The following is a 13,232-nucleotide window of genomic DNA, read 5'->3' as shown; positions in this document are numbered from 1 at the left end:
ATATAAAATTTCAGGGACTTATGACTCATCGAGCCCCAGTGGCCTAATGGATAAGGCACTGGCCTCCTAAGCCAGGGATTGTGGGTTCGAGTCCCATCTGGGGTGTATCAATTTTTAGCTTTCTTGGGGGTGGGGGGGGGGAGATATTTGACAAATCTTTTGTGTCACCGCAAGGTCACACTGCTCAAAACGGATTTCATAAATAAATTCAGGCTCACGATTTATTTACTGGGATTTCACACAAATCCTGAAGTTGGGTTAAGTGCCATCTGTAAAATGAGTGTGTGTGTGTGTGTGTGTGTTTTGGGGGAGAAGAATTCAGTACAACTTAAAAAAAATGTTCCTGAAACAATGCAAGCAATGTAAAATGGCAGAGGGATGAAATACTCAAGATGCCAAGCAGCATGTTAAATAATTGTATAAAAAACACAAATGAAACACAGTTCCAAGACATTCATTGAAAATGTATTTTTATTGACAAAAGAAAGCGACAGGCACAATGTCCGAAGCGACACTGTCTAGACAAGATATGTACAACAACAATGTAGTCACCATAGACGGAGACAGGAGTGCACTCAAGGAGGAGTAAGACACTTTTCGCCGGCCTCCATGTCACGGCCAACGACAGAAACGTGTACTGGAAGCGCACGTGTTTGGCAGTGTTTGCACAGACGAAATATCAATAAATGATAAGTGCCGTCAGTTGTTTTTAACCAGTAACTGGTGAAAAGTACATTTATGCAGACGTTCAGAAGACGAACGGACGAACATGTTTGTCAAGGTTAGCGGAGGACGGAGGCCTTGATTTTAGGTTGTGAGGCATCAGTCAACTGGAGCGCTAATCGTGTCTACAAAACAAAAGATCAGATTTAACACGGCACAATTACGTCACAAAATCAGACTGCAACACTGTAATTCATTTTAAGTGTAAACAATCTATGAATAAACCGAGATAGCTACACACACTGCGAGTTTTACTTTCCCGTCTTGAAAAAAAGACGCACCCGGCAACCAATTAGAGCACAGCCACTATTGAAGGAAATGTGCCATTTAAATATCAACCTTGCTATCTTGCAAATACAAAAGGTGAAATGATTAATCAATTAAATTGATTCAACTTTTTGTGATAATCAAATAATCATTTAGAGATTTTTTTTGTGCTTAAAATTGTCCCAAATTTTCCAATTTCAGCCGCAGTAAATAGTCAGATTTCTGTGGACTTTGTGTTTCATCAAAATGAGACACGTGCAGACATCTGCTTTTATTTTGAAAAACAAAGCTACTGTATACATTTTTCCCTATTTCCTGGCATGTAGAACCCGAACCAGTAACTGAATCTTCATCCGTTTATTTAAAAGATTATGGTTTAATATATTACAAAACGAATTATTTGCAAACATAGTACTGATAAGATGAAATTGAAAGGTAATTAAACCTGAAGCAGTCGCAGAAGTGCATCAAACTAGTAGCCCTTCGCATTACTCACAACCCAGAGAGCAGCTCTTACTGTCAAAAAGTTTTGAGTACGTCACTCCCTTTCATGTAATATTACTCAATTGTTGTTCATATGATTTTGTTGTATAATTAAACAATACAAACAACAATCAGTTAAACACTAATCAGAAGACTTTGCAATACATTTTAATGCTCCCCCCCCATCCAATTATTCGATTAGTCAACAGGAAATGAAAATTCTGGAAACATCTGATAGCTGCAAATAAATTGAAATACTGAGCTCAGTGAACCCTATTTAGGTAAGACTGAAGAGAAGGGAAAACAAACTTCGTATAGAAAAAAATAAAATATAATAAATACAAATAGAAAAAGTCTTCAAAGAGTTCCAAGTCACATACATGATGTTTGACTAAATATTAGTTTCGGTGACCTAATAAAAAATATTAGAGCAGTATAACAATAAGCCAAGATTCCTTTCCACAATGCATCTGTGAGTGTTTGTGATTGTCTGAGCTTAAAACCAAACCATTTTTCTTCACGGGAGGTTGCTACAAAGTTCAAAATCTCACACCCGCAGATATTGTACACATTTTCACACATAGTTGTAATAATTTAGCATCTAACACACACACACACACACACACACGCAAAACACTGTTATGCTACAGGCTCGATGATATTCCTGAAGGTCTCGCCCACGGTCTTCAGGATTTGAGGCCCATCCGAGCCATCAGCTGTTCATAGACAGTCCAGGCCATGGCGGCCATCAGAGTGCGGCGAAGGGACCGAGGCACGGCCCCGCGGAAAAACCCGCTGAGACCGTGTTTCTGGGGAAGGAAACCGACAGCAAATGTTACGTCTTCAACGCTCCACAAACAGCTACAATGGAGCCGCCAGGGGAGGAAATAGGAATAATCCCACTTGGAGCATTTTCTGAGCCGCTTATCCTCACGAGGGTCACAGAAGTGCTGGGGCCTATCCCAGCTATGATCGGGCAGGAGGCAGGGTACACCCTGAACTGGTTACCCGCCAATCACAAGGCACACAGAGGCAGACAACAGTTGCACTCACAATCACACCTATGGGCAATTTAGTGTCCTCAATGCATGTTTTTGGGGTGTGGGAGGAAACCGGAATCCCCCGAGAAAACCCACGCGGTCACGGGGAGAACATGCAAACTCCACACAGGCGGGACGGGATTTGATCCCTGGTTCTCAGAACTGTGAGGCCAACGTTTTAAGCAGCTGTTATGCTCTGCCGCTTACATAGAATATAAAAATGTCACATTGTTTCCTTCAAATCAATGGACTTGTGCCGCTCCTTTTGGTGTGTCAGCCCTGGTAACCTGGGGGCAGTACAATACATACATCCAGATATACGTGGACAAAGTCATGCCTCACTCCTCAATAAGCCGTAGTAATATTCGTTTTTCTTCGCAGAGGATAAAACAAACAGTATATGCCACTTGGTGTCTAAATCCTGATTCGCATAGACAATGACGGATGACAAGAGAGACACAATTGTATCGGTAATCCTTGCACTATTCCAAATGAAGACATCACTGTCCAACATATGAAAAATCCAATTTGAATATTATCAACAGCTGTTGCCAAAATGCTTATCTATCTGTATTTTAAAATACAATTACTTTAACCGGCCTTGGTCTGTTTTGGTCTTGTGCCGGTGCCGTAAAATATATAAATCCACGTCAGCTTGCTGGCAACATCTGCTTCTGTTAAGCCAGCTAGTTAGCTTAGGTGAAAGTAAGCAGTAGCTGGCTAGCTCTCGACAATCAACTGCTACGAGGTCCTGAATAAATGTTGCACAAGTTTATCCAATTCATCTGCCGGGGGTCGCAGATGGCCATCGGACGCCTCGTTCCACAGAAGACAAAATGGTGGCCGGCATAAACTCGGCTTCGCAGCTCTTGGGAGAATGAAGTATGTACAATAAAGTCTCGGTTCTCCGACGTCCCCATTTTCAAACGAAAACGTCGAGATTTTTTTGCTTCAGTTTTGAACGAAAATCGATACTTGAATGCTCCTGAAAAAACCCGGAAATAACATAATGCGGACAGCGCAAGCACCTGACCCGCCCATGACGCGTTTTGTTATTGTCAATTCGAACGCCCGCCTGAAAAAAAACCCACCCAGCGCACTTTTGTTATTCTGTATAACGCAGCCTCTGTACACAGACGTGTACCGCTAGTGACTGTTGTTTTTCTTCTTATCGAGGACGACAGTATTAACCCCCAATCATGGCTCCAAAGAAGGCAAGTTGCTTGTTTAAAGTTATTCTGCACTTATGTTCATAAAAAAAAAAAAGGCCGGGGGCCGAGTCGCTACAGATACGGCAATGCACTCCCAGCCTAGCGTACTCTACAACTAAAGCATATATTTTAAGCAAAATTAATTATATAATAGTATTTAAACTACACACGTATTTCTACTATGCAGTTTATTATCAGGAAAAGCTAAAAAAAAAATTTTTAAAAGCCTAATTTTTTTAGGCATGGAACGCATTATTTCTTTTTCCATTAATTGTAATGGGAAATATCGATTTGGATTTTGAACAAATCACTTCTCGAACTGTGTTCTGGAAAGGATTGTGGTCGAGAACTGAGGCATCACTGTACTATCTTACTCTTTGATTAGTTTTAATCCAAATGTGGCAAAAATTCCAAACGCACGACTCAAGTCAATTAGAATCACCACCGATTTGTTCATAGCTCAGGTAGACCACAGATAAGAGTATTAAGCACACATGAGGCAATTTTTTTTAGTGTCTTGTCTCACAAATTTTAAGCATGTTAAAATGCGTGTACACACACCTCGTAGACGTAGCGAATAGCGCTCATCGTGCTGCAGTGTGATGGGCGGACTTGAATGTGCGTCTTCACCACGTCCGCTGGCTGCGTGACCAGCGACGCCATGACACCGGCCACCACACCGCAGCTGAAGTTGACCAAGGGCACGTAGACTGACGACGTCACCTCTAATAACAATAATACAAAAAAAAACCAACAAACACCATTAGCGGCATGACGTCAGTTTCTTGGGAGATCGTGTTGGTTCCGACCTGCTGGCAGCGTCCTCTTGGCCTGGCTGTAGAACATGACGTAGATCCCAGAGAAGGGAGCGTCGCGCAGCAGCGTGGCGGTGAGGCCGGAGAACAGCGCTCTCACTCCCTCCGTCTTGTACATGCTCCTCAGAGCCCCGGTCACGCTCACGTAGTTGTAAAAGCCACTCTGGGGACAAACGAGCGAGACTTCACCTCAGCCGTAGTGCCACGGTGCACTTTGGCAAGTTAAGCGTTCCCTTCCGGTGTCTCACGTTTACCTCAAAGCGCGTTTTGATGACGGTGAACGGGAGCATGCAGACGCCGGCCACCGCTCTGGCGCCGGCCCCCAGCAGCACGGCCTCGCCGGCGTTGGGCGCCCGGTCCAGGAAGTAATGTTGCTTGAGCGAGTAGAAGGTGCTGAAGTAGATGCCCACGCCGGGGATGCAGCGGACGAATGACTGCAGAGCAGAAAGCGACACAACATTGTTTCTTCTTCATTTGACTTTGCCGATTGTGGTCACGCATGAACTTGACAACTGTTGCATTCAGAAATTTACACAGTCTAAAGCTGCATCTTTATCATTTTTTTTCAAATACGTCGTTAAATTCAACAAATGATGATGATAGGCTTGTTCTAATCAGATTTTGGTGTGTCAAGTCATTTGATTTCTAATATCTGATATCTGTCTGTTTCTGTAGCCGGGGATCAGATCGCCAAGGTCGCCCGGCTCACATTGCACCCGACCTCTATGGCCCCTCTCACATGTGGGGAGCCCATGGGAAGGGGGGGGGGGGGGGGGGCCCATGTTACCCTTTCGGGAAGTCCCCGGTGAGCCCGGGCACCAGGTGCACGCCTTCGAGCCCCACCTCCAGGCCTGGCTCCAGAGGGGGGCCCCAGTGACCTGAGTCCGGGCAAGGGAAACCAAGAGCCAACATTTTCGCTCATCATAGGGGTTTTACAGTCGTGCTATGTCTGGCCCCTCACCTAGCACCTTTTTGCCATGGGTGACCCTACCAGGAACGCGAAGCCCCAGACAACGTAGATCATCGAGACACACAAAACCCTTCACGGAGCAAGGAGGGGGCCTCCAAATCTGAGACCATGGTCCTTGGTCGGAACAGGATGGCGTGCGCTCTCCGGGTTGGGGATGAGATCCTGCCCCAAGTGGAGGAGTTCAAGTATCTTGGGGGTCTTGGTCAGGAGTGAGGGAAGAATGGAGCGGGAGATCGACAGACAGATCGCTGCAGCGTCTGCAGTGATGCGGACTTTGTATCGGTCCGTTGTGGTAAAGAGGGAGCTAAGTCAAAAGGCGAAGAGGCTCTCAATTTACCAGTCGATCTACTTTCCTACCCTTACCTATGGGCACGAACTGTCGGTCATAACCGAAAGAACAAGATCCCGATACCAGCGGTCGAAATGAGTTTCCTCAGCAGGGTGTCAGGGCTCTCCCTTAGAGTTAGGGTGAAAAGCTCGGTCAGCCGGTTGGGGCTCAATGTCGACCCGCTGCTTCTCCGCATTGAGAGGAGCCGGATGAGGTGGCTGGGGCATCGGATTTGGATGCCTCCCGGACGCCTCCCTGGTGAAGTGTTCCGGGCATGTCCCACTCGAAAGAGACCCCGAGGATGACCCAGGACACGCTGAAGATACTATGTCTCTCGCCTGGCTTGGGAAGAGCTGGACGAAGTGGCAGGGTAAAGGGAAGTCTGGGTGCCTCTCCTGAAGCTACTTCCCCCGCGACTCAACCCGAAGAAGCAGTAGAAAATGGATGGATATCTATCTGGTCGCAAACTCTGGGGAGTAACGCATGACATTCTTTCATTTGGAATTTTTGTTTTGTCTCAATATAATCAATTTACTGGCCGTGTAAACTTTAAAGTCTAATTTCCACCAGGCGGTACAGTTCAGTTCAGTTCACAATTTGGATCAAGCAAACCCTGAACAAGATTGCGTTTTCGCCTGCTGCATCAGTTTCTTAAATAACACGACACAGAGCAGTTCATATAGAGTACCTTGACATTGACGGTTTGTTGCGGTCGGATATTTTGAGCCTCTTTAAAAATGCAAACCTGCGCTGTGGCAAACAGAACTGAACCGCATGACGTGAGGAAAACGACGCCCAACGCTCAAAGCGGCCTTGCCGGATCTGCTACTCACAGGGGAAACTCCTTTCCACAAGCTGAAGACACTTTCTTTTCTTATCACATTGATGAAAACGCTGAACATGCCCACTTTTGGTGAACTGCGAGACAAAATACAAGGAAGGTTGGATTACACCTGAGCTCCTGCAACATGAAATCCAGTTGTATAGTGAAGAAGCTTGCATCCTCGATGACTGACACCGAGAACTTAGTGCGGCCGTATTCGCTCGGGCCCGGAGAGCACGCCGGGTTCGTTCTTATGAACGCAAACACACCCTGGCTTAGCGGTGTTCCGCAGGGTCTGCAGCCGCGTCTTCACCAGATCCAGAGGCTGGAAGAGCAGCGTGGAGCATGTGCCGCTGAGCGAGCCGCACATGAAGGCTTTCAGAGCTGGATGGGCCTGAGGACACAAAAAGAACGGACGGAGAGATGGTGAAAGAGGAGAGGAGGCGCACAAAAAAAAGCACATACAGAGAGGGGGAAAAAAGAGGAGAGGAAGCAGAGGGAGGGGAAAAAGAAAAAACATTATGCTGGCAACAGCATCACAATGGGGTGACATTTTATTGACCTAATTAAATCAGTCTAGTGAGTCACTGCCCTGTTTACTTGGCGTTATCTCTTAGTGAATAAAGACTGTTGACAGAAGGGCGTGTGCCACCCACGCAGCGACGATGACGAGACACGTGCAAATACAGTCCATGCGCACGCATTCCTGCAATAAATGGTGAAATTGCGCGCACACATCCACTCGCTTGACTCGAGTGCATGCAGGGTAAGATGCACACAAAGACGGACCACACATGGAAACGCGCTCCCACGCGCGCACACAGTTTAAAAGGTCAGATGTCAAGGTTGTGTTGCATAAAAATGAAAAAAAAAAAAAAAACATGCAAGGAAATTGGGAAGGTGGTTCTGCATGATCAACAACACTGTCACTCACTGACACACAAACGCACACAAAAAGATGACATGGGTTGTACTGCATGAAGACCAACACACAAATAAACATGCACACTATGGAGCTCGCGCACGGGACGTCACCGTTTTCACGGCGCCATATTGCCGGTCAAACAGAGCTGCTCGACATTGTGGGGGACGTTGAACCGGAGGAGAATATTTACAATATCCGAGACTTGTTCTGCTGTTGGTTGCCACAACAGACGAGACAGATATGCAAAGAGATCATTCAATGGAATACCAGCTGAAAAGACCAGAAAAGATCGATGGATTTCGGCAATTAAACGTGATGAATGGTGCCCAACCAAAATACGCACACGCCTGTGTAGCGATGGCTTCCTTTCAGGTAGGAATTATTCTTCTCTATCTCAAATTACCCAAAAGTATTTATAATGCCAAGTTCGCTCATTTGAGAACAATGCGTATTTAAAAAAAAAAAAAACTGTTGCAGAGGTTTACGGAGGTTGTGTGGCCGCAATCGCTTCCGTGTACCTTCCGTGGAGACGACTATGCCCCCCCCCCTATTTTTTCCCACTCATAGTCAATGAATGAGAGTTTGTGTAAAACCAGGGGTCATTTATTTAAATATTGGCAAAGGTTAACGTGTGGCTGAACATGCTTCCGCGATCACGAGCCGTCAAAAGCGTCGCTATGTGGGATTTATTCCTGATGAAAACAAATCCAGCAACAACGTATTTACATGCATTCACACTTTTCTGCGCTTTCAAACTTTTCCGTGTAAATCTCGACGACTTGCTCACCAGATCCATGTGGAGATCAAATTGTCCATGACAAGCGGAAGTGAATTAACAGTCCAATTTCCTATCGGTGAAAACATCGACTTCGGCATTTAATACAAGTCCTCTATGCCGAGTTTATCTCATTTTTCCACGTACCGTCGTTTATTTTCGCCTTCTAAATGTCTGACGGTATCGGACAAGACCGGATGTCATGCTACAAGACATATTTCCGTGTCGTCTCCAACCGACTTAGCATTGAGCAATGCTTAGCTTGACCGGCAATATGGCGAGGTAAACAAGAGTCACGTGATTTTGTGACGTAGGTGCATGAGCTCTATAAAGGTGGGATGGATGTTCTGTACAAAGATGGAAAGACAAGAACAAACAAACAAACAAACACAGACACAAAAGTCAAAGGTTGTGCTGCATGAAAACAAAAACACTCGCACACACAAGGTAGGATGTCAAGCATGCTGAACTGACCTGGAAAGACACACACACACACACACACACACACACACACACAAAGTGGGAATGGCAAGGGTTTTGCTGTATAATAATGGGAGGATGGACGCTATACAAAAGTGTGATATCAAGGTGGTGCTGCAGAAATATAAAGAGACCAGAATACACGAACAAACACCCACAAGTGAAAAAATAAATGCGCAATAATGGTGAGATGTTGTGCAGCACGAGAAAACGACAACAACGCCCTCTGGTACAATTGAGCTGATGGAGAGCATTCGGGGTGGAGACGAAAATATGCAGTCTCACGGACAAACGGGCTGGGACTGTTCAAGGTGAACCGGCACACAAATACATCAGGGAGCGTCAACGTGGTCAACGACTCCACTTGTGCGTCCTACCTTCCCCCCCAAGCTGCTTGGCCCTGCGCCGGAAGGAGGCTGGTGTTTTTCCTGCATGTTGGCCCGGTTCACGTTACGCTATGAAGCGATGGTGCCGTCGCAAAGTGCATGTCAGCGCATGAACCACAGGCTACCACAGACAGACACACACACACACACACACACACACACACAAAAAAAAAAGGATCTTCTGAGGCTAGCTCGTCGTCCGCCCTCCCCCAGTTTGGCCCCCAAAAGCAGCGGTTTATAATCCGGGCGACGCTTTCCACGGGCTTCTATCTTTATCTTGCAGAAACACACTCGCACATGTGCGCCCCCCACCCCCCAACCGCTGCTGCTGCACCGCATCTTTGTCAAACCACATGAGTCATGGCATGCCGCGCTGTGAGGTGCGTGGACTTAAAATACATCTACGGAGCCCATTAATGGATGCGTCCATTTCGGTGGAACCTCCGAGGCGCTGACTCCCAAACACTGTGATGTGTCCTAAGAGATCATCAGGTGTTATTTCAAAATCTTTATTGGTCCAAACATTTATTGAGAACAGACAATGTGCAAGTGGACCACCATATATTTCGCTGTTTGGCACCCGAGAGCATCTGTGGATTTTTTATTTTTACTGTCTTGCTGCGCAGATAAGATACAGTTTTGGCCAAGGATACACCTCTAAGCAAGGGTGGACGACTTCAAATATTTGGGGTCGACAATAGAGAGCAATGGAGAGTGTGGTAAGGAAGTGAAGAAACGGGTCCAAGTGGGGTGGAACAGTTGGTGGAAGGTGTCTGGTGTTCTATGTGACAGAAGAGTCTCCGCTAGGATGAAGGGCAAAGCTTAAAAAGCAGTGTTGAGGCCGGACATGATGTACAGATTAGAGACGATGGCACTGAAGAGACAACAGGAAGCAGAACTGGAGGTAGCAGAAATGAAGATGCTGAGGTTTTCGCTCGGCGTGAACAAGTTGGATAGGATTAGAAATGAGCTCAATAGAGGGACAGCCAAAGTTGGATGTTTTGAAGACAAGGTTAGAGATCGCAGACTTAGATGGTTTGAACATGCTCAGAGGTGAGAAAGTGAGTATGTTAGTAGAAGGGTGCTGAGGATGGACCTGCCAGCCAAAAGAGCGAAAGGAAGACCAAAAAAAAAAAAAAGGTTGATGGATGTGGTGAGGGAAGACATAAGGACAGTGAGTGTTACAGAAGAAGATGAACGAGATAGGCTGAAATGGAAAAAGATGACACGCTGTGGTGACCTCTAATCAGGGCAAGCAGAAAGGAAAAGAAGAAGAAAAAGAAGATACGCCTCTAAAAAAAATCTGGAAGGGATGTTGAAGACAAAGGTAATGTACAAGTCATTAAGATTAAGCTGAATAGTAGTTACTATGTCTTCACCTAAAATGGTGAAGCGAATTACAAATGCTAGCTATCTAACATTTAAGTGTCCAAAATTCTATACACCAAATTTATACCATACACTCAGTAGTTTTTTTTTAAATAGTGATGGGGGGGAGGTAGTATCATTCGATCAATACTAGTAATATTTATAGTGACAGCCTTAAAAATATCAGCTAACAACTGCAGTTCTAAAGAAGTTTTTTTTTTATGCATAACCACGACTTGTGTATTTGTATCTGTACATTTACAAAGCAGGATGACAACTACACCCTCTTTCTAAAGTTCCCACTTTAGTTTAAGTTTTACAAACAAACTATCGTATATTTTAGCTTGCATGATGAGATAAGTCAGTTGAGGGTGTCAAGATTTCCAGATGATGAGGAAATTTAGGAAAAAATAGAATTATTTCATCTTCAACTGAAAGGGACATAAAGTAGGAAAACAGAATCATGTTGAAATTGCAATATTGACTAATATTTGTTCAGAAATTATGATTTATATCAATACATGTGAATATTTTCCAAATGTGGTAATTTGCACCAAAACACTCATACCAGCCTGGCCAAGATGAGAACAAACTGGGATGAATGTGCTGTTTTGTGGGTAGAAAGGGAATCTTAGATGTTTATTCAGCCTGATTTTGGAGCCTCATTAACTCGTTTGAGCTACTAACACTTATCTGAGGAGTGTTAAATGTATGTCATTCTTATTTTTGTTAATACAATACATACAAAGGGTGCGTCCTGCTTCCAAATGTATGCCATATGCGGCCGGTCTTGCTCCCCTCAACCCCCGCTAACAACTGGGTTTGCTGGGTTTCAAGATGCACACTCACCGCGGCGAACTCCATCCTCACGCCGGTCGAGCTGGATGCTGAGCCGGCGGGATCCTTCTCGCTGACCGCACCCGTCTTGACGTCGCTGCGCAGGTGGGACAGCGGCGAGCTAGCTTCGGCTAATGCTAGCAGCCGGCCGGCATGGTAAACGTGAAGGACAAGCTTAACGCCGTGGTCAGCCGAAAGCGGTCAAAGTCCGACGGGCAGCACTCACCCGCGAGCCGAGTTAAGGTGTGACGAAGTCGGTGTTCACCCCAAATATCTTCAGAAACGACATGTTGTTGTTGTTGTTGTTTGGGGGCGGACACGAAAAAGTTAACGTCTCTTCTTCTTCTTCTTCTTTTCTTTTGCGTTGCGACAACTTCGAAATCTTGCAATTTCTACCAATATGGCCACATACAATAGTTGCAAGCAGCCAACGCTGAAATACAAATTAAACAAATAGTGCCGCCAAAGCTCGTTTTGAGACTTCAGTAGCGAAGACTGACAGCGAGTGGATCCCCTTCCGTAAACTTATTTCCGCCTCAACTTTAGACCTGACTGCTAAACGCTACACTTCAAAATAAAAGCATTTAGTTGTGGAAATTCAAAATAAAACCACAACATCCATGTGTCTGCAATTTACAACGTAATCATAAGCGGTTCAAAACATCCTTTAAAAACGTTGCACATTTGGGCCCCTGGTATACAGTTCAATGTAATGAGTGGGCTAAATTACATTGATTGTAAAATCTTTTGTATTTATGGCCTATACTTTAAGAAAAAAAGTTATTTGTTCTAAATGTTAAACATGTATTACTGTGGGGTAATTGTTTGTAGTTTGACACTGCATAATAAAGGTTTCAATCTATAGTTTTAATGGCTCAATTTCCATGGAGCTTGGCTACGTTGATTTTATGTTGGATTGTCACGTCGATGCACTTTACGAATACAAAGTAAAAGCAATGTTGTCTCAGCGTTGAAAGACAATGTTGATTCTAGGTTAGATTGTGACGTCGTCGCAATTTACAAATACACTATTAAAACAACGAATTTTCGATGTTGGACCTGGATGTTGTTTCAACGTAAAATCCACGTCTTGTGCCTGCTGGGTAGAAGCCTAAGAAATATTTACATACTTTAGCTCTGTGTTGGCGTAGGTTTGTAGTAAGATTCGGCGCATTTATGTACACAAAAAGCACTCAGGGACACATCTCACACATCTCTTCGATGGGTTCCATCCTCCAAGCCACTTACCCTCACAAGGGTTGCATGAGTGCTGGGACCACAGTCAAGCATGTTGTACCACTACACCATGGATTGCAACATGTATCGTAATTTCCGGCCTATAAACCGCGACTTTTTTCCACAGGTTTTCAACCCTGCGGCTAATTTGTGCATTTTTTAATGGGCGCAAGGGGGCACTAGAGGGGAAACGGTAAGAGTGAGACCAGTGGAATATAAGTGCCAAGGAAGTGACTGTTACCGGTATGTTTTTTTTTTTTTTTTTAAATCGGCCCTGTTAGCGCTAAGCGTTAACACTGCTAGAATGTTGCTGCTGTGTTACTGCCGTTGTTTCCGTGATTTTTACAGTTTTTTTTTTAAACCAGCCCTGTTCGTGTTACCGTGTTGTTGCTATGTTAAGCTAAGCTAAGGTATTAAAAGTTTGAAAACGCTGTGTACCATCTTTCTTTGTAAATATCTTGTTTCAACGTGGGCACTTGGGGTTTTTACACAGGTGCGGCTTATGTATGTACCAAATGTAATGGGTGAGGCTTATAATCAGGTACGCTCTATAGGCCAGAAACCA

At 44.8% G+C, this 13,232-nt stretch overlaps 1 protein-coding gene and 1 non-coding gene across 4 annotated transcripts; one reads left to right on the top strand and one right to left on the bottom strand.

Annotated features, from left to right (window-relative positions):
• Nucleotides 1–32: 32 nt before the first annotated feature.
• trnar-ccu (transfer RNA arginine (anticodon CCU)) lies at nucleotides 33–105 on the top strand. The gene has a single exon. It is a non-coding gene; the product is annotated as a tRNA-Arg (tRNA).
• A 348-nt stretch (nucleotides 106–453) lies between these two features.
• LOC133506559 (mitochondrial glycine transporter B-like) lies at nucleotides 454–11,978 on the bottom strand. 3 transcript variants are annotated; one of them, XM_061830820.1, is made up of 8 exons: nucleotides 11,658–11,978; nucleotides 11,444–11,568; nucleotides 6,930–7,054; nucleotides 6,671–6,755; nucleotides 4,794–4,973; nucleotides 4,534–4,702; nucleotides 4,286–4,449; nucleotides 454–848 (listed from the first exon to the last, which is right to left on the bottom strand). In XM_061830820.1, the coding sequence occupies exons 2-8, from the start codon at nucleotides 11,456–11,458 to the stop codon at nucleotides 783–785; spliced, it is 804 nt and encodes a 267-aa protein (XP_061686804.1). In that variant the 5' UTR covers nucleotides 11,459–11,568; nucleotides 11,658–11,978; the 3' UTR covers nucleotides 454–782. The 3 variants fall into 3 exon arrangements, with proteins under 3 accessions (XP_061686804.1, XP_061686803.1, XP_061686805.1); XM_061830819.1 differs by having other exon boundaries at nucleotides 454–2,282; nucleotides 11,658–11,975; XM_061830821.1 differs by lacking the exons at nucleotides 11,444–11,568; nucleotides 11,658–11,978 and adding an exon at nucleotides 9,218–9,289 and having other exon boundaries at nucleotides 454–2,282.
• Between the last annotated feature and the right edge of the window lie 1,254 nt (nucleotides 11,979–13,232).

This window comes from Syngnathoides biaculeatus, chromosome 9 (assembly GCF_019802595.1).
Source record: "Syngnathoides biaculeatus isolate LvHL_M chromosome 9, ASM1980259v1, whole genome shotgun sequence".
In the NCBI taxonomy this organism is placed as follows: Eukaryota; Metazoa; Chordata; class Actinopteri; order Syngnathiformes; family Syngnathidae; genus Syngnathoides; species Syngnathoides biaculeatus.
This window is presented reverse-complemented; position numbering and strand designations above follow the sequence as displayed.

Coding starts and splice junctions, on each gene's coding strand:
- LOC133506559 (XM_061830821.1), bottom strand. CDS start 9,274: ATGCAGGAAAAACACCAGCCTCCTTCCGGCGCAGGGCCAAGCAGCTTG. Junction 6,756..6,929: donor CGGAACACCGCTAAGCCAGG/GTGTGTTTGCGT, acceptor TTTGTCTCGCAG/TTCACCAAAAGTGGGCATGT. Junction 4,450..4,533: donor CAAGAGGACGCTGCCAGCAG/GTCGGAACCAAC, acceptor TATTGTTATTAG/AGGTGACGTCGTCAGTCTAC.